Source organism: Ambystoma mexicanum, chromosome 1q (assembly GCF_040938575.1).
Source record: "Ambystoma mexicanum isolate Mex_15411 chromosome 1q, UKY_AmexF1_1, whole genome shotgun sequence".
NCBI classification, from domain to species: domain Eukaryota; kingdom Metazoa; phylum Chordata; class Amphibia; order Caudata; family Ambystomatidae; genus Ambystoma; species Ambystoma mexicanum.
Window position 1 is genome coordinate 941,817,953 of NC_090922.1, and position 20,137 is coordinate 941,838,089.

The window sequence follows — 20,137 nt, forward strand, 5'->3', positions numbered from 1 at the left end:
AAGCCTTCATGGAAGGAGTAAAGAGACTTCACCCTCCTATTTCAAACCCACCACCAGGGTGGGACCTTAATGTGGTGCTAGCCAAGCTCATGGGCCCCCCTTTCGAACCCATGCATAAAAGCAGTCTCAAACACCTGACTTATAAAACGCCCTTCTTAGTAGCTATTACTTCTATAAGAAGGGTCAGTGAAATTCAGGCTCTGTCAGTGCAGGATCCCTTCTTTACTGTCCATAAAGACAAGCTGGTTTTACGCACACACCCAAGGTTCTCACCTAAATTTATATCTAAATTCCATGTAAACCAGTCCATCGAGCTTCCGGCTTTCTTCAAGGACCCGCAAAGCTCGGCTGAGGTGAAACTACACACCCTAGATGTGCGTAGGGCGGTCCTCTGCTATGTAAATAAGACCAGACCGCTAAGAAAAACAGATCAACTGTTTGTCTCCGTAGCTACAGGCAGAGAGGGGGATCGCGTCTCTAAAGGTGCCATCTCGAAGTGGATTATTAACTGTATCCAACTGTGTTACTCTCTGAAAGAACTCTGCCTTTCACACCAAGAGCCCACTCTACTAGAGGCATTGGGGCCACTCTGGCTTTCATTGGAAATGTACCCCTTGACACCATTTGCAAAGCAGCTACTTGGAGCTCTATTCACACTTTTACTCAGCATTACTGCATTGACACCCATTCCAAGGCAGATACACAAGTGGGACAAGCGGTTCTAAGACACTTATTTGCTCATGACCCTTCTCACATCCCACCTCCTTCTTCAGGTACTGCTTGCTAATCTATGCACAGCATGTGATCTAAGCAGATCCCACAAGCCTCAGAAGGGATACATTACTCACCGTAATCGTATTTCTGATGCTTGTATCTGCTTAGATTCACATGCGACCCACCCCTCCTCCCCTCTGAGAGAAGGCGCATGATTGCTTGTAGTCTTACCTTCTGTCTATCTGCTTGGATTATCTGTACTCACGCTACTCCTCATGCTACCTCTTGTCAGAAAAAATACAATCTGAGGATCCTAGACGCGTGAGGGATCTTGGGTACAGTGGACGTCACACTAGGGATAGTATTACTGGCACGCCCTGTGTCGACGCCCATTTTCGAGTTTCGAAAAACAAACTGTAATACTCCGCAGCTTCCACTAGATGTCGGCCTATGCACAGCATGTGAATGTAAGCAGATACAAGCATCAGAAATACGATTACAGTGAGTAATGTACCATATATATATATATATATATATATATATATATTTCTGAGGCTTGTGGAATCTGCTTAGATCACATGCTGTGCATAGGCCGACATCTAGTGGAAGCTGCGGAGTATTACAGTTTGTTTTTCGAAAGTCGAAAATGGGCGTCGACACAGGCGTGCCAGTAATACTATCCCTAGTGTGACGTCCACTGTACCCAAGATCCCTCACGCGTGTAGGATCCTCAGATTGTTTTTTTCCGCCATACTGGTCGGAAGCATCTTGCGGAGTTCCCTGGCCTTAGCCATGCTTTTGCGGTTATTATAATTATAATTCTTATTCATTCCCTTCCCCACCCCAACGTCGACCCTCAACCTCGACGACGGCTGGAGAAGTCATCGACCGTCGACTGCTGCACGACGGATCTGGGCCTCGGAAGGCCGCTGGCCTCGGCCCGGGCCTAGTAGGCCGCTGGCCTCGGCCCTTACAAGTAGGGAGAGTGGGGGGTGGTACATACTCTTCACTCTTGATATATAGTTACATTTTATATATTCCTACACTTAGCAGCCCGCTGCCTTAAGGTGCGTATGGAGGGTACCCCTTTTCAATTCTGCCCCAAGTGCAATCGCAAATACCCTTGGGTCGACAGGCACGCCACGTGCAATCTCTGCTTGCCGAGGGATCACCCCGAAGCGAACTGCAGAGCGTGTAGTAGGTTTAAACCTAAGACACTTAAGGACCGTTCGACAAAGCGTTGGGCCCACCACGCCAGGCAGGAGGCCATGGCAGCGGAGGGCGCCTTCAGCGATGGCAGCGACGCCGTACTTTCGGACGGCGAGGGCATTATGGCGTCGAAAGACAGCCGGCGAGCGCAGGTCCCCGACCTCGGAAGGTCGTCCGGCAGGGCGGCTATGGGGAAGACCCCCGGCGACGCAAGCGCTACACACCTAACACACACTAAACACACTAAGACCAACCGGACCTCGACGACGTCGACTTCCCGGAAAGAGGCACAAAAAGAACGGTCCGACTCGGTGTCCTCTGGGCGCTCTCGATCGAGATCACCTCACGACGCAAGGCAATCATCCACTCTTGCCAAGAGTGCCTCGCTACACACATTAACGGAAGTTCGATCGTCGGGAGACGAAGACGACTTCCACCCCCAGGCCGCGCTCCAAGATACCGAGACCGCGGTTAACACCAGTGAGGCCCCACGCCCGAAGCACACAGATACCTCTCCAGACCCTCGGCGCCATGCGTCGAAAGTCCCTGGGGCCTCCAAGAAACAGCGGAAAGCACAGCCTTCCACCCCTGTAAAGCCATCCTCTCACCCTAGGCAGACAAGTAAACACAAGTCTACCCTTGAAAAGTCCCATAAATCATCACCTGCTAAAGTAATACCCTGTTCCAGGGAATGGTCCAGTGAAGACATAGACAGGGTTATGTCTAGGATGTCTTCCTTGGCTGATTTTTATGATAAGAACCCAGAACACTTTCTTTCATATAACCCTCAAGGGGCCACACCCTCAGGCTCCTCCGATCCTATCCCGCTAAGTAAAAAGCCCCGGGTCGAAAGACCTGAACCCTTCGAGGTTCAGCCTTACTCCACTCCATATTCTACTCCACTCCCCAGTTACCAGGGACAAGTTTTCCCTGAAGAGGACCAGGAGTTTGAAATTATGGAAGAACAAACCGGGACAGATTACTATGCAGAGGATGAGGACCTGGAGGAGGGAGAAGATGAGCAGGAAATTTACAGAGTAGATTCCCCAGTACAAAGCGAAGCCCCAGTTACTGACTCTCCAGTTACTGTCCCAGCAACAGGGTCAAACAGTGCATCAGGAACCCAACTCTATGAACCTAGCAGCATGGCTCCTGAAGTCATAGAGTTTGGACATCTCAAATTACCACAGAGGTGTATGGACATTCTAAAGGAGTCCAGGAAACCAAATACAAGGCACTGTTACTTTGATAAGTGGAAAAGATTCGTTATCTGGTGCCAGAATAAACAAATCAACCCGGTTGATTGCACTCCTTCCAACGTTGTGACATACATGCTCCACCTGCTGGATGCAGGGTTGGTTTTTAACTCGCTGAAAGTACACCTGGCAGCCCTCTCGGCTTACACCACATCCCATAACAAGGTCTCGTGGTGGAAAGTACCAGTGGTTAAAGCCTTCATGGAAGGAGTAAAGAGACTTCACCCTCCTATTTCGAACCCACCGCCAGGATGGGACCTCAACGTGGTGCTAGCTAAGCTCATGGGACCCCCATTCGAACCCATGCATAAAAGTAGTCTCAAACACCTGACTTATAAAACGGCCTTCTTAGTAGCCATTACCTCCATAAGAAGGGTCAGTGAAATTCAGGCTCTGTCAGTGCAGGATCCTTTCTTTACTATCCACAAGGACAAACTGGTTTTACGCACACACCCTAGGTTCTCACCTAAATTCATATCCAAGTTCCATGTAAACCAGTCCATCGAGCTTCCGACTTTCTTCCAGAACCCGCAAAGCTCGGCTGAGGTGAAACTACACACCCTAGATGTGCGTAGGGCGGTCCTATACTATGTAAATAAAACCAGACCGCTAAGGAAAACAGATCAACTGTTTGTCTCCGTAGCTACAGGCAGAGAGGGGGATCGCGTCTCTAAGGGCGCTATCTCGAAGTGGATTATCAACTGTATACAGCTGTGTTACTCTCTTTCTGAAAAGACTCTGCCTTTTACGCCAAGGGCCCACTCTACTAGAGGCATTGGTGCCACTCTGGCTTTCATTGCAAATGTTCCCCTCGACACCATTTGCAAAGCGGCTACTTGGAGCTCTATTCACACTTTTACTCAGCATTACTGCATTGACACTCATTCCAAGACAGATACACAAGTGGGACAAGCGGTTCTAAGACACCTGTTTGCTCATGACCCTTCTCACATCCCACCTCCTTCTTCTGGTACTGCTCGCTAATCTATGCACAGCATGTGATCTAAGCAGATTCCACAAGCCTCAGAAGGGATACATTACTCACCGTAATCGTATTTCTGATGCTTGTATCTGCTTAGATTCACATGCGACCCACCCTTCCTCCCCTCCGAGAGAAGGCGCATGATTGCTTGTAGTCTTACCTTTCTGTCTATCTGCTTGGATTATCTGTACTCACGCTACTCCTCATGCTTCCTCATGTCAGAAAAAATACAATCTGAGGATCCTACACGCGTGAGGGATCTTGGGTACAGTGGACGTCACACTAGGGATAGTATTACTGGCACGCCTGTGTCGACGCCCATTTTCGACTTTCGAAAAACAAACTGTAATACTCCGCAGCTTCCACTAGATGTCGGCCTATGCACAGCATGTGAATCTAAGCAGATACAAGCATCAGAAATACGATTACGGTGAGTAATGTATCCCATATATATATATACCTTCATTTTATATAAAGAAATGTGTTGGCACATAAGCGTGTGGACATTCCTTTGTGGGGGCTTGTGGACCAGCTGTACTTAAGAAACAGCCTGCATCACCTCCTGAGAGCTTAAGCCTTGGTTGCTTGTCCATTGCTACCATATAGAGAACCTTGGCTGGGGTGCTCTTTGCCTCTACCCTGCCTTATAGATGGCAGAAGTACAGCTACCCCCTCCAGTCTTTACACTAATACCTTAGGTGGCCCTGACGCGAGATGTGAGATTAGTGAATTCAATTGTCATGTTCAACTTACTAAGCAGATCTGTACCGAGCAAGTAGACAGGAAAACTCTGAGTACAATAAGGGAGTGTGTACCACCCTTCCCCCTACTTTTATATCCAAATCTTTAGTGTATGGAACTGTAGAAATAGCCCCAGAGAATCCCTGCGTGTCGAGTGTTTTGTCAGATAATGGGAAGTCCCCTTCAGTGATACATGATTTCTCAGCGCCGGAATCAGCCATAAAAATGAATTGCTAGTTTCTTATCTCTACCCCCACCAAGGGTTTCTCTTCAGGGTTAAGTGTTATTGACAGCACTGGACACGCAAGAGTTCTCTGTGAGCTGTCCTAGTCAGGGTATGTATTTGTCCCGGGAAATGAGGTTCCCCCTACCATGGTTGCGCCTTGAAACGAGGCAACCGTACCATTTGGTGTTCCATGAAATGGGTTTGTGCCCACCTGCCTGTTGGAAAGTATTGTGGGGTGCATATTGTTGCATCGCTTGCTGTTGCTGCTGCTGCAAGGGTGGGCCTAGAATCTGCGAGGCAGCGGTGTGTATGCCTGGTGTATTTTTAGACTTTACACTTTTGTGGACTCACCTAATTACACACATTTCATTCAGTGTGCTTCAATTGTAGGGCACTTTTGGCCAAAGTGGTTTATTTTAAAACTGAAAAATTATGTAAAGCATGATAGACCTCTGGTAGAGACGTTTTCACATAGTCTGCATGCCTAATCACTTTTTTCAAAGGTCTGGCACAATCTTGGGGATGACCTGAAGTGTCAGTGCGGCAGAATAATACTGTAGATACATTGACATGTTGAGAATAGCTAAACATCACACATGGGCAGCGTAGTTTGCGTCTAGCGCCACACAACGGGATCAGGTGGAAATGTGCATTTGCTTTACTTGTAGTTGTATTGACGATGGGAAAAAAATCACTATGATGGTTCACTGAGATGCAGAGTGTTGTGTGGTGGCAAAGGGTACCTTGCTTTGTTGGCAAATATTTCAGAGGTTGATGGCAACTACTGTTCATAATGTCCATTTTACATGAATTACAAATGATACTAGATAAATAGATTTGCTTTTTTCGGAATTGTGTTTGTGTCCCGTGAAGTAAACACATAAACAATCATAAGGAATCCAGCACAATATTCCAGCAATGTAGAATGCATTTTATTCAGGTATCTGCACTAACCTGTTTCATTCCAACTGCACTAGCACATAATGTGCTTGTTTGAATACAGAACAGCAACCTTTTGCATGGTTTTCCTATTGCTTTCTGCCTCAGTCTTCCAGTACATGTGCTGAAAACTTGTATTACCTTCACGTATGGTTGGATCCCAGAGAATGCGCTTCGCTTACTTAAATCACATGGCCTTATTCGAGAAAAGAAGCACGTTTGCTAGAAAAAACATTATTGAAGTACCACAGGTAATTTTGCGACCATTCACTGTGTATATTTGGGAAAGATGGAAGGAAACCCAGGGGAGAACATGTTCTGTGTGTGTACTTTCCTGACATTACCATTCTTGTTCCAATAATGTGTGCTCCCGAGATGTCTAGATGCTGAATTAGATACAAGGGACAGCACATAGTCTTGTAGCGTGGATAAACACATATTTAATGTGAATGCATTTGTGAAGTTATCAGCATGCCATGCACAAACTCATAGTGGTTAATTGACGCCCCTGTCTTTCCATTTGTAGAGCGAGTCTTTACTACATCACAGAACGAAGGAGCAAGAAGAGGAACTGACCAAGCAGACTCTAGTTGTCCTCAATGACATGAGGATCCGCTTTCCAGGAAAGACAGATGAGGAAGCAGAGTCCATTTTAGATGATGTAAGTGGGGGCAAAGGTTATCCCGACTAGTGTCATTTATTGTGCTGTCCCTGTTACACGTCCATGGAACTCTTGTTCTACCACTGGAGGTATGTATGGTGTGTCTCTGAATTTCAGTTTTCACTTTGGTGTGCGACTGTTGTGTATGGACATTAAGATTGAAACCTTCATGGGTTGGAACCAATTGCTGATTTCCAGAGGATGCTTTGGGTCCCTGCCACCTTCTAGGTATTATTCCTTGTAGAGTCAAGTCACAGTGACCAGAAGCTTTAGGATGTTTTTAAATAAAAGTGTCGTTTTAGAAAGAGCTGTTATGGACCTTTTGTTTCGGATATTGCCAAGCAGCAGTAGCTCATAATGTTTTGTGGTGCCCTGTTTGACAACACACAATGCATTATATTTGTCCCATCCAAATTATACTAATCGTGTGTTCATTATTTACTATTGGAGTGCCATCCTCTTTTATATGGGAATAGTGCGATCAGATTTCGCAGCATTTATTTTGATTCCAGTATTATTGTTATTGTGATCAGTGATATAGGAGACAACAGTGACATGACTATAAGGTGCAATGTCTGAATGGCTGTGGGTTGCATTCGTGTACGTGTATGCTGATAAAAATCAGGATTCGAGAGCTTCTATGCAGACATATTAATCTATATGTCTGAATCACAGTCTTCTCATTAGGGCACATGAACTGAACTGAAATAGCACAAAGGACTTCTGAGCTTAAGGCTTAAAGGTTCACTCCCCTTTTTACATGAGTGTCAGTGTAATACAGATCTTACACTCACTGTGTGCACCTGAGAAGTTGTTTGTACATTCACTCAAATCAAGAACTGAAAAAAAGTTAATAATAAATGAAGGGATGGATCTGTCAGGGGCTTGATGGCAGAGACGTGCCCACAAAGCCAAGGGGAGAAAAGTGCACAAGAGACATGAGTGTAAGGAATCATGCAGACAAGAAAGGATAGGCAGTACAGATAGGCAACAAAGGCAGTGAACAGAAACGGTCAGGGAGTACAAGTAAGACAAACATTTTAGGTTCCCACTTGAGGTGCACACAAAATGGTGGAAGGATTTCCCACAGGGTCTGGTGAAACTCTAGCCTTCTGAGCTGGTAAATGTTATAGGGCCCCACTCTGAATGCTCATGGAAATGAGCAGCATGAGTGGCTGTCTGTGTCTGGAACTTAAGGCAAAAACAAGGAAACGGTACTCACAAGACTGAAGCCTGTACCGGCCCAGCAGGAACTGAACAATGACTGCCTTCTGAAGCAGGAACCAGCACACTGTTCACAATTTGGCACAAGGTACAATACTGAAACACAACAAAGGAAATGGGTAGAGATTGCCTGCTGGGAATCCCAGCAGCCAAACTCTGAACAAAAGGAATTACACAAGAACAAGTAAGGACAAGAACAGTAACAGAAATATCCAGGGAAGAATAGGAAGTCAAAGTAAGCAAGGTTCAGGACAGAGACCAAGAATGAAAGAAAAAAAGAAAGGAGAAAAGAATCTAAGTGCAAGGGTACAGGAGACTGGAACTGCAGACTAGAAACTAAGGACCGGAATCAAGGAACAACGGACTAAACTATAGACCAGAACAAGAAAACTCAGGACTGAAACACTGGGCTAGGAAAACAAGGACTGAACTGCAGACTGGTAACAAGGAATTCAAGGAACCGTAAATCTGGACTGGAATAACAAGAGCAGATAACAAGGAAACTCAGGACTGGGAACTTGGAAGCTAAAGCCAGGTAACCCAGACTCTGGCCACAGAACAAGGAACTGCAGGCAAGGAACAAGATAATAGGTGGTAGAGAGCAAAGGGCTGTAGACAGAGAACAGAAGACTGCAAGCAGGGGAGCAGAGCTGCAGTGCATGAAGCACAGAGGGGCAGGGCAGAAGGCAGGGGAGTGTAGGCAGAGTAGCAGGGCTGCAAGGCAGGGAGCACAGGGCACTGGAACAGGAGCAGGCTTCGGAAGCAACAGGAAACAGCAGAGATCAAAGGGCTGGGATTCAATGCAATAGCCCTGTGCTCCTGCAGGCAGATGCTTAAATACTGGCCTGTCCTGTGCAGAAGCAGGCTCACTAGCAGCACCTGGTGCACCACACCTGAAGGTAATCTGCCTCGTCCCTCTCCAGTGCTGGGAAAGTGAAAGCAGCACTGATCTCTATGGCTTCTGGGAGTTGTGGTTCTAAGACTGCTGCACAGGAATAGCCATGGAATGAGAACTGCCACAAGGTGCATTATGGGATATGTAGTTTGTGAAATTTAATAAGGATGTACTAACGTCCTGCAAACGGAAAATAAAGACAAAAATATAAATAGGCATTTTCCGGGGGGGGATTTTGGTGATGAATAGTCCCAAATATTCCACAATGGGTGTTAATAGGGGCTCCAGTGGCGCAGTCATGGCATAATCTCTTTCTATTCTTATCTCTCTGGGCTTTTGTGAAGCAATGGTGTAATCTAGTGTGAGGACCTAATAGTGAGTTATTCATTAAATCCACTTGTATGATGAGAAAGATGGTACAAGCCTTAAGGAAAACAAACTGTGTTACTGTTGTGGTGCCATAAGTCTTAATCATGTGACCAACAAGAGGACAAGAAGCTGTAGCATGTTCTGCCCTTGAAGTATTATCCTTCTCGCTCTCAGCTAACAATTTTGCTCTTTAGTTTTCCTCTGAAATGTCTAACATCCGTGACACCCTATGTGTCCTCCACTCCCTCCCCACTCCCCATTTACATCCTCCCTCCCACCTCCACAACCACCTGTGCTTGTTCTCCCCTACATCTGTTTCAGAACTGACTCCCATCCTCAGGAATGCAAACCACTCGTGCACTCCTTTGCCCTGAAACCCTTCAAAGAGCTTGCTCCCGCTTCATTCTTTTCTCCATGCCTATTCTCCCTATCCAATGGAATATTTCCTTCATCCTTCAAAGTGCTAGCTATACTCAAGAAGCCCTCTGCTGACCCTAATTTCCCTTCCAACTACCAGTGTTTTTCTCTCCAGCCCTACTATTGCACAATCGCCTTTAACAGGATCACTAGCCACCTTCAAGGTAATGATCTCTGTGTTCCTCCCCAATCTGGAGTCCACAAACGGCACTTCACTGAAAAGGCTTTGTCCAATGTTGCTGAGTTCCTCTCCTCTGCTCAGGCTCCCTTCCATTCTCATTCTCCTTGAACTTACTGCTGTCTTTGACATAGTCAACAATCTCTTTCTTCTGCAAAAATGTTTTATCTTTGGATCCCAGGACACTCCTATATTTCCACCTATCTCTTTAATTGAAACTTCTCTATTTCTTGTAACACTAGCACCTGCTACCCTGCTCCTCTCCTAGTAGGTATCCATCAAAGTCAAGGCGTGGTCCTAGACCCTCTGCATTTTGCATTCAGCACCTCCTTCCTTGCCAAACATATCTCCTTCGGACTCTCCTACCATCTATTTGCAAACAATACCCACGTTTTCCCTTTCTGTCATGTCTCATGTTTTCTCTTTCCGACATCGGTTCTCCCTTCGCACTGCCTGGTCCTTGCCCTGGTGTTTCTCACAACGTCCTTCTCGCCGCTAGTTTGGATAAGACTACATTTCCTAGGCACATTAGCTTCCTGGGGGTCATGTGATCCTGATCGCAATCGTTCCTGCGTGATTGTGGCGTGTCTATTTATATTGCAGTCACTCCACGACTTTGGTGCTCCTAAACCGTTGCCTTGTCTCGGGAAGTAGAGTTTTTGTTTGAAGTATTCCTTGGATTTCCTTGTTGCCGTCCCGACCGTTCCTTTCCTGATTTCCTTACTGAAAGCTCCCTGACGGCTCCCTACTTCGTGATACTCCGGCTATTGACCTCCGCTCTGTTAATGGATTGTGACTGTGTTTCCCTCCTATGTCTGATGCCAGTTCCTTAACCCACATACGTTATCACCGCTGCCAGCCTCATTCAGTCTTTAAACGTACTCCTGCCGGCTACTGTATATTACGCTTCTCGCGTACTGCTGCAAACTAATTCAGTTGTTCGCCACGCGCTCCTCGCATCGCCTTAACTTTTTAAAATCACCCACTGCACTGCACCTTTTTTCTACTCTGCATTTTTTCACATAGGATTATGTGCCCTATATTTTGGACGCTTTGCTGGGATTCCACCTAATGATTATTTTTTGGACTCTTTGCTGGGATTCATCTGGTGCTTTATTTGGACTCTTTGCTGCTTTACTCACGGATCACATCCTGAAACTACAAGAAAGCATTTTGGGACGCTCTGCTGTGTTTTGCTTTCCTTTGGTTTCTAAAAAGACATTTAGTTTGCGCCCTTGTGCCGTACAGGTCAGGGTTATTGAACTGGACCTTTATTCTGGAACACTTGCTCTCACTTCAAGATATACTCATCTCTATAAGTAGGTTGCCAGCTTTCTCACCATTTACTGCAGGTAAGAGTGGGGATTTTGAGGGTGGTGCGGCTGGGACCTGTGGTTTACCAAGGTGTTCATTTTCCACTGTGTCTGTTTGTTTTTTTCTCCCTTTAGCTCTGTTGCTGCTTCTGCCTTTCCACTCAAGCCCCTAGCCTGTCAGGTTATTTGCCATCCTGCAGGCTGCGCTCTTGGGGGGAAAGTCTTTGTTTCATCGTTTTCAAAGACTTATTCACCCCGTGGAATAGTCTGTTGATCTTGTACTGTTGGTTCACAAACCCCCAGACATGACACTTTCCCTCTGCAGTTCTTTTTGAGAATTTGCAACTACCTCTCGGTCCTCAGTTTTTGGATGACTCATCACTATCTTATGCTCAATTCTTCTAAAACCAAAACTATTTCTCTCCCAGCCTCTAATGCCCTTCTCCCAACTCTGGTTCCATATTTCTTCTTCCCCTGTACTCCTCTCACGCTCCCCAAAGACAAGTACATCTTGGGGTCTTTGACATTGATTGTTCCAGCACTTTATCACTCTCATAGCCACTGCTGCTACCCTCAATCTAATTAATATATTCAATATCCTCCCTCTTTTCGCTATTACTACTCGAAAACACCTATATTCACCCCTGTCCTCAGTCAAGTGCCATTGAGCCTCTTCCTATATCTTGCTACTTCTTTGAACCTTTTAGCAAAGTCCTTAACCTTGCCACACAAACCTTGCAAATCTCACCTGTCCCCACCTCCTACCTGCTGGCAGACTACCGTTCCTGCACCATGGCCCCTATATAACTCTTACCTTCTTGTCTTCAAATCTATTCACTGTCACTCTCCAGCTTCTCTTCTTGAACCCTATTTCCTGGCACCCTCCAAAACCAGTCAATTTCTCACCCAGCCTGTGCACCAAATATGTCACCAACATTCATTCACACTGTGATAAATTGGATTCTGCCTCTCAGGAGTACAAGGGTGAGCAGGGACAAAATGGCTTGCTCAGCCCTCACACTTCTACAAACCAATACACACCACAATCATACAGGTAAAAAAGGGACTGTTAAGAGATAAACCTCCTTCGCCGTTTGGGGTAATGTGGGCCGAGGGTAGTCTACACTCCTAAGTGGGGTCTGAAGGTGAACCAGTAGTGACCCAAACATCACAGTATCACAGTCCAAAATAAAGGGAATGTCCAATCAAGGTTCTATAAAAATGTAAACACTTTAATAAAACACACCATCTGCAAGTAGTACGGAAAGAGATTATGGTAAAAAAAAACACCACAGAGGAAAGACAGAGAAGATGCAACAGACTGTAGAAAGTAGCACTTTGAGCTTAGTTCCATGGGTGGTAGGCAAGGTTCTACCAAAAAGGATATCTTGATGAAGACCGGGACGGTCGCGACATAACCAGTCTCTAGAGCCCAAGTCGACCGGGGGGTGGGGAGGGCAGTTCCTTGTCAGAGCAATTGAATTCAGTTCTTGGTGGGCTGACGCATCAGACCAGGATTTATTTTTTATTGTGCATTTGTATGGCACTTATACAACAAGTACATTGGGCCTCATTACGGGTCGGGCGGTCCGGAAATAACAGTGGCAGTAAACCCGCCACCACTGTTATTTCCGGACCGCCCGATCCTACGTCCTGCAGGCGGACGTGGAAACACCAGCACCATCACGGTGCCGGTGTTTCCACTTCCCCATTCCCATTGAGTCCTATGGCAAGGTCAGAGATATGAGGAGAGAAGGAGAGAGGAGTTGCAGACGACACCAAGGTGTTTTGCCTCACAAAAGGGTGCGAGGAGGGGGCCCAAGGAGGGCTGCCAGAGTGTAGGGGGGGGAGGATGGGCAGGAGTCCCAATGAGAAGGTTCTCACTCTTACTGGAGGAAGGAGAGGCGGTAGAGGATGGAAGCTTAAAGGAGAGCTGTGTGTCATCTGCATAATACTGGAAATGAGGAGAGAAAGTGGAGATTGTGGCCCAGAGGGACAAGGTAAATATTGAAAAGCCACAGCAAAAGGATAGAGCCCTGAGGAACGCTGCGAGTAGGTGGTACAGAGAAAAGGGCCCAGTTGCACTTGGGAGGGCCGATTCGAAAGGAAGGAGGGCAACCAGTCCAGTGCCAGGTCTGTGCTTCCCAGAGTATCATGGAGCCGATTCATGAGGTTGGAATGGTTGACTGTATCAAAGGCAGAAGACAGATTGAGGAGGATGAGAACGGAAGGGGAGCTAGAGTCAAGGTTTGAGAGCAAGTTATCACAGGTGTTCAGGAGAGTAGTTTGCATGCTGAAGCCAGACTGTTGATCATGGAGACAACCAACAGATTTCGTGTAATTCAGTGTGATGGATCAATTGGAAGATGACCAAGAGTTTGCCCAAGAAGGGGGTAATGGATATAGGGTGGTAGTTAGCCGGGCAGGAAGGGTCTGCATATGGCTTTTTTTAGGAGGGGTGCACAAGGGAGTGCTTGAGGTGCGAAGGGAAGGAGCCAGTGGCAAAAGAGTGGCCATAGATCTCAGTCAAGGAGGGATCAAGAGAGGCAATGCTGTCCTTGATAGTTCTAGAGGAGCAGGGAATCACCTATTTGAAAGAGACCTTCATAGCGCAAACTGTTTTGGTGACCTCATCCTGTGCTATGGGTGAAAAGGAGGAGAGTAGGGGGAAGGAGAGAGGGAGACCTTGTGCAGGTGGAGGAGGGAGGGTAGTAGAGGAAAGAGAGGACAGGATGTCCTGAGTTTTGGTTGTGAAATGTGAGGCCAGAGCCATGCAGAGAGCCTGAGAAGGAAGTGGAGAAGTGGATACTGCAGTAGAATTGGCATGTTCCTTATAGATTTTAGAGTTCAGCCCTGTTGTTTGTGGTCCCAGAGATGCAGGCTCTTTTATGTGACAGTTTCTTGGAGCGGGTGGAGATTTTGCATTGCCTCTGCAGCAGGTGACAGGCCAGTTAGTCAGAGGATGCACTAGCAGCCAACCACATTCGTTCTACAACTCTGCACTCACGCTTGAGCGAGACTAGGTCAGAATCATACCAACTATTGCACTTGGAAGCAGGCTTCATGCAGATCCTCATGGCAGGGATGTCAAGGGTCTCAAGAGTGTTGGAGACGGAGAGGTGAAGGTTAGCAAGGGCTGAGTCAGTGTGAGTCATTAGCAGGAGTGGGGGAAAGAGGCGGCGAATGCAGCTACTGACACTCGCTTCAACAGTCGGGTGACGGAGAAGGAGTCTTGCAGTGCGGGTAGAGGTTTAGCCGGGGAGCCAAGGAGCTCCAGATGGGAGGAGAGGAGAGCATGGTCAGACCAGGAGAGAGGAGTAGTGAGATGTCAGCTGAGATGAACGCATCCAAGGTGTGTCTGGCAGTGTGGGAAGGACCAGAGAGAGGAATGGTGAGGGAAAGAGAGTCACAGAGGTTGTGGAAGAGTGAAGGGACTGTATCAGGAGAGATAAGATGAATATTGAAGTCTCCAAGGAGGAGATGTAAATTTCCTTTTTTACAATTTGTACTTTCAACACGCATATCTCGGTGGAGGTCTTTCTATTTATCTTGAATACCAGCGAGCGTAAGCAAGTTGTATGCATTGTGCAGTTTTAAGCAGGGACATGTAACGTGAGGCCTAAAGTTTTAGCTTTGTGTGTTAAAGCAGAGAGGCCTAATCTTTTGAATGGCGTTTGTAAATGGCCCCTAGCAGATTATGTTTTGTAGCAGGCTCTCCTTCAAGCCGTATTGTTATGAACTGATTAACAGATAAAATCAACATTTTCCACAGAGAATCTTAGAGGTAGAGGTCATAAGTGAAGAGGCCAGGTCGGCCCACTCAGAGAGGAAGAGGGAGATTAGCCCAGGGATCCTGTAGATGGTGGCGAGAGTGAGCGAGAAGGTAGAAGAGACACAAAGCTTGCAGACAAGACATTCAAAGGAAGAGTAGTTTTGAGTGGGTATGATAGAAGCAGGGACCCAATGGGGGAAGACAAGGGCCACTGTGCCTCCAGACCAGTTAGACCTGGGCTTGCAGAGGATCTTATAGCCCTCACGAAGGAGAGTGTCAAAAGCAGTGTCAGAGCTGGCATTGAACCACGTTTCAGTGAGGGTGAAGATATCGAGGTCAAAGTCTTCAAGGAGGTGACAGATATCAGAGGAGTGTTTGACAGCAGAGCAAGAATTGAGGGTAGCTAGGTGGAGCTGATCGATACCTTTGTCTTCCGTAGCGGGGTACATGGACGAGTTGGAGATGGCAATGAGACCAGAGTTGCAGACAGCGGAGTGAAAGGAGAAGGGCAGAAGAAGATGCCTTTCAAGGAGGAGGAGGTTGGGTTGAGAGCATTTACAAATGCTAAATCAATAAATAAATGTTGTCCTGTCTGAGTCTTGCTTTTGCCACTGGCAGAGTTCAGCGAGTGATGCTCTAGTGGGTCGAGTTGGCGGGCGGTTGTCGTGAAGTCGTAATCAAGAGGACATTGAGGTGCACGCAATGAGGCGGGGGTTCTCGGGCTAGCTGGCTGAGCCACGTGGTAACCTCCGGGTAGGATCAGCGAGTGACCCTCCAGAAATTCGGTTCGGTTTCTGGCATTGAGCAGACGCTTTGGGCCTGGAAGTTGACATGCTCTGCTAGAATGCGATTCCATGTCGGGCTGATGGAGATGCAGTGAAATTGTTTATCTGGTTGAAGGAACACAGATACCTGCACCAGCACCTTCCCTCTCGTTCAGGATGCGGGGGAATACAGAGCAACCGGTTTGGTGCGGGTGAACAGGGAGCTTCGGCTGGTCTGGCCACCGGGTTGCTATGAGGCCTTTGCAAAGGCTATGTGGACAGGATGCTCCATTTCAGGGTCTGCTCTTCTGCCACAGAAGATCCTTTGCAGATTTGTTGGTCCTGATCCACAGCACTGGTCACTCCCGATAGTCTGTCGGAGTGGTTTTGGGGCAGATCTTTCTTCTGTTTTGGACTGCTCTTTCAACTCCGGCAGAGTGCTTTGGACAGTGCAACAAGGGAGATCTCTGCCCCATGCATATCATCAAACTGTGCGCCCCTACCGTGACCCCTATTATCACCAACTTTGGCAATGCCTCCTTCAAAGCATGCACTTCCCCAGCAGCATCAAAGCAGCCTGGGTCACCTGCGAAGGCATCACAAAGCAGACACAGACAACAGACTAATGTTTTGTCTACAAACTTTTATTAACTAAAAATGCAGGATGGAATAAGCCCTAACTTGCCCTATGCTATGCTAAGGTGGGATTTCCCTACCTAAAAAAACTAAGGATAGTCTGTGTTGGGAGTCCAAAACAAACGTCTGTGTCCAAAACCTATACTCACATCTAAATGTATGTAATGTGTAGGGATGTCAGCATCAAAACAAGTAGTGTTCAACTAAGAGTTCAGAGCTTCTTCCAGCTCCTAGCTTGTAACCAGCTTTCCCTTCCCCAAGTTCAAGATAGTTGACAAAGCACCGGGGATCCCTTCCGCAAGAGTTCAAATCTCTGTTTTCCAAAATAACACAGTTCCTTGGGACATTACTCAGCTCTTCTGATTACTTTCACCAATTCACATATGTAGTTCAGTCCTTTGACTTCAAATCACATAAATGTTCTGTGCAATTTAAACACATGCTTCTTTGTGGGTGCTGTGAGAAACCTAGGGGTAATCTCCCATTTGGACCCCGAGAATCCTCTATTCGGGTGGCCAGGGCACAGCCATCGCCTTTGGATCCAGACCCTGTGGGTGGACCAGTGTGGGAGGATCACCCAGATAGGGGAGTCCGGGATCATTCTAATGGGAATACCCTAGGCGAGACATGATATCCCCCCTCTCACCCATTAACCACACAACCCCTCGGCCTTCTTGAGGTATTTTTCAACACATAATATTTCCGTCCCCCATTTTTGCATAATACTGGGAAGAAGAAGAGGCAATCTGGAGGGGTGAAGATTGCCAGTAAAAAACCCACTAAGACACAGAAGACAGACTGCAACACTCTGACAGCAGGCTGTCCCCTTAATGAAGTCTCTGACCCAACACACAGTGGAAGGCCAATCGGCTCGAGCCTGACAGAGGGAAGCCAAGGCGAAAGAGCCATTGAGAAAGGTTTGAGCCTGACGGAGGGGAACCTTATGCATTAATAAAACTGTGGGAAGCCTGGCTGGAGGCTTTAAGGAAAGCCTGACTGGTAGCTGAGACCCAGACTTAGGTAAATGGAAAAACCTAAGGGGTCTAAAAGGACTGTCTTGTGAACTGTGGCAAGTGTGACCCCGACGGAGGGATGCCGAAAGAAAGCTAGGGGAAGGCAACTGTCTGTCATGACCACTGTGAGGGGGCACACGTTGTGCCACAAGCAGGCTCCCACCAGAACCCTGAGGGCCTTAAAACCATTGCAAAAGGGCTCGTGGAGCCAATCCTGGTGCCTTTGGCACCAGGGTCATATGTAGGAAGGAAGGGCTGTTTCAACTAGGTCCCATTTATGTACATGGGCCAATCCAACATGGAAGCACCCACACAGTCTAGTTCTAAGAACCAAGCCATGCGGTCTAGTGATTTGGGTGTGGCAGGCCTGGAACTACTTTCCCTGGTACTACTTTACCTGGGCTATATAAACCACACCCTGACTGCAGAACACGCTTCGTATTATTCTGCAACCCGCAGCGTGACGCTCACCGTGTCCAGCTCCTAGTCTTCAGCATCTTCCTGTAATCCTGCAAGAACAAGAACAAGATTATTCTGTTTTACCTGAGAAAACACCATCCAGCACTCAGCATCTCAACTGGGCTGCAATCTGTGGAAACCGAGAGAAGAAGAACCATAACTCACCTGTGAGTACTAGCTTAAGGACTTCCGGCGAACCGCTACCACAGCTGCTGTTCGAACATTGTGACCTGCAATAACAAGAAAGGGAAAAACAATATTAGAATGCGTGCTTCCAAAACATTGAATTCCATCAGTCTTACCTGAATTCCATCGCACTACGCCACACTTCCATCCGGAGCACCACAGCAACATCTGCAAAGGAAAAGAGACATATTCAGGTTCGCTTTCAATATTAAACAACCGCACAGCGCTGTACTTACCTTAACGGATTCTGGGGGCCTGTTTTTCATCGCGCTCTCATCCACTCGCAGCACCACAGCGGCCTGAGAGGAGTAGAAGAAGAAAACACAGGTTAACTTTAAAAGACAATAAAGGCGCTGCGCTTTGCACTTTCTCTTACCTAGAAAACGTGCCTCTCCATCCGGCACACCAGCATCAAGACCTTCGCACCTGAAAAGAAGGAGATAAAGACATTAATGAATTCCCACCATAAACAGAACAAAGACTTACAATTAACAAACTTACCTGCCTACCAGCAGATTCGGGGTCACAGCAGGCCTGGGCCAAAGGAAGGCATACTGCACCAGTGAAGCAACTCGGGCAGCTCGCCAACAAAGCGCCCCTGCACAAGAAACACAGGACGGATAGCTCACTGTATAAATAACTGAGGTGAGAAAAGAACCCAGTGGGAAGGGAATCGGTCAGAGGGATGTGGGAGATTCACCCATTAGAGACAGTTATCACAAATCCTCCCTTCTGTAATTGCAGATTCATTATTCAGCACTGGACAACTACGCATCCAGGGTTCCAGATCTCAGAGCCTTCCAGACTCCCCCGGGGATATCAGATGAGCGTAACACTGTCATGCATCCTTCATGGAAGTTAAGCAACCTTTCAAAGCATCATTGAATCACCCACTACGTTTTCAGCCGTCTTTCGTTGAACGGTCTAGTTGTTTTTCCATGATGGCCACCGCAATCAAATCCTGCATCCAGTGCAGCTTCCCGATGCGTTGCAACCTTCTTTTCCACGTAGGCATAACGCTAGTGTACTTTCCCTCTTTGAGCCAACACTCTGTTCCTATTTTGCCATCTGCTGGCTTCTTGCTTTTTACGGCGTCCCTTCACCCGCCGCTTTCCCTCTCGCCCTCTCTGCTTTCTGGTTTTCTGTTCCTTGGGAGTTCTTTTCCCCGCTCGTTTCCGCCCCATTCCGTCTCCGGGTCTCGCCCCGGTTCTCTGGATCCTCCTTGTGTGTTCCCTCTGCCTTCCAGATTCACCTCCTGTCTGGTGGCTTCCCCTTTAACTTCTTACCTTGTCCACCCCATGCTGCTGGATACATGGCTAGCAGCCTGGGGTTCTGCTATCTCTCTGACTGCAATTGCCGCCCGTTTCTCCTTTCTCAGTGACCATCAGAATTCCTCAGCAGCACATTCCTCTTCCAGTGGAAGCTTGAGCTCTGCTGCATCATACAGACCCAGTATCCACCGTCATTTTCCGGACTTAACTTCCATCCAGTGCCCGGAACAAATCAGGATTTTTCAGCCAGGAGGCTTTTTCCCTGCTGATGGGCTTGCTCCCGGGGGAATCCTCGCTGTCGGGTGTTTAACAACCAGACAACGTGGCCTCCAGAGGAGCTCGCCCCTATTTGCAACAGAAAAAGGCAAAGAAGAAGACTGATGAGAAACAGACACGCAGAACAATGCACCGCCCACCTGGAGCCTTCATGCTTGCCGCTCTTTTCCCTACTTAAGGAGCCCTCCAGCCTCTTTTCCTTTGAAGCTGGGGAGCAGGTGTAAGTGGATCTAGGTCACCTGGCCTAAGCCCCGCCCACCTGGTGCCTTCCTGGTTGCCGCTCTTTTTCACCACTTAGCAAGCCCCGCCCACCTTGTGCCTTCCTGCTTGGTGCTCGTTTCCATACTTAAGGAGACCTCCAGCCTCTTTTCCTTTGAAGCTGGGGAGCAGGTGTAAGTGGATCTAGGTCATCTGGCCTAAGCCCCACCCACATGGTGCCTTCCTGCTTGCCGCTTTTTTTCACCACTTAGCAAGCCCTGCCCACCTGGTGCCTTCGTGCTTGCCGCTCTTTTCCCTACTTAAGGAGTCCTCCAGCCTCTTTTCCTTTGCAGCTGGGCAGCAGGTGTAAGTGTGTTACTACTGACTTCTGCAATTGTATAAGCTCTCCCCTCTTGCTTCTCCACTCTTTTTGACTGC

At 47.5% G+C, this 20,137-nt stretch overlaps 1 protein-coding gene across 4 annotated transcripts in view; it reads left to right on the forward strand.

The window, feature by feature from the left end:
• The window catches only part of TTLL7 (tubulin tyrosine ligase like 7), a 2,250,822-nt gene that overhangs the window by 1,885,098 nt on the left and 345,587 nt on the right, over positions 1-20,137 (forward strand). For all 4 annotated transcript variants that reach the window (XM_069641609.1, XM_069641612.1, XM_069641610.1 and 1 more), the window contains one exon: positions 6,594-6,728. In XM_069641609.1, coding sequence (XP_069497710.1) covers positions 6,594-6,728 — 135 coding nt within the window. The remainder of the gene's footprint in view (positions 1-6,593; positions 6,729-20,137) is intronic.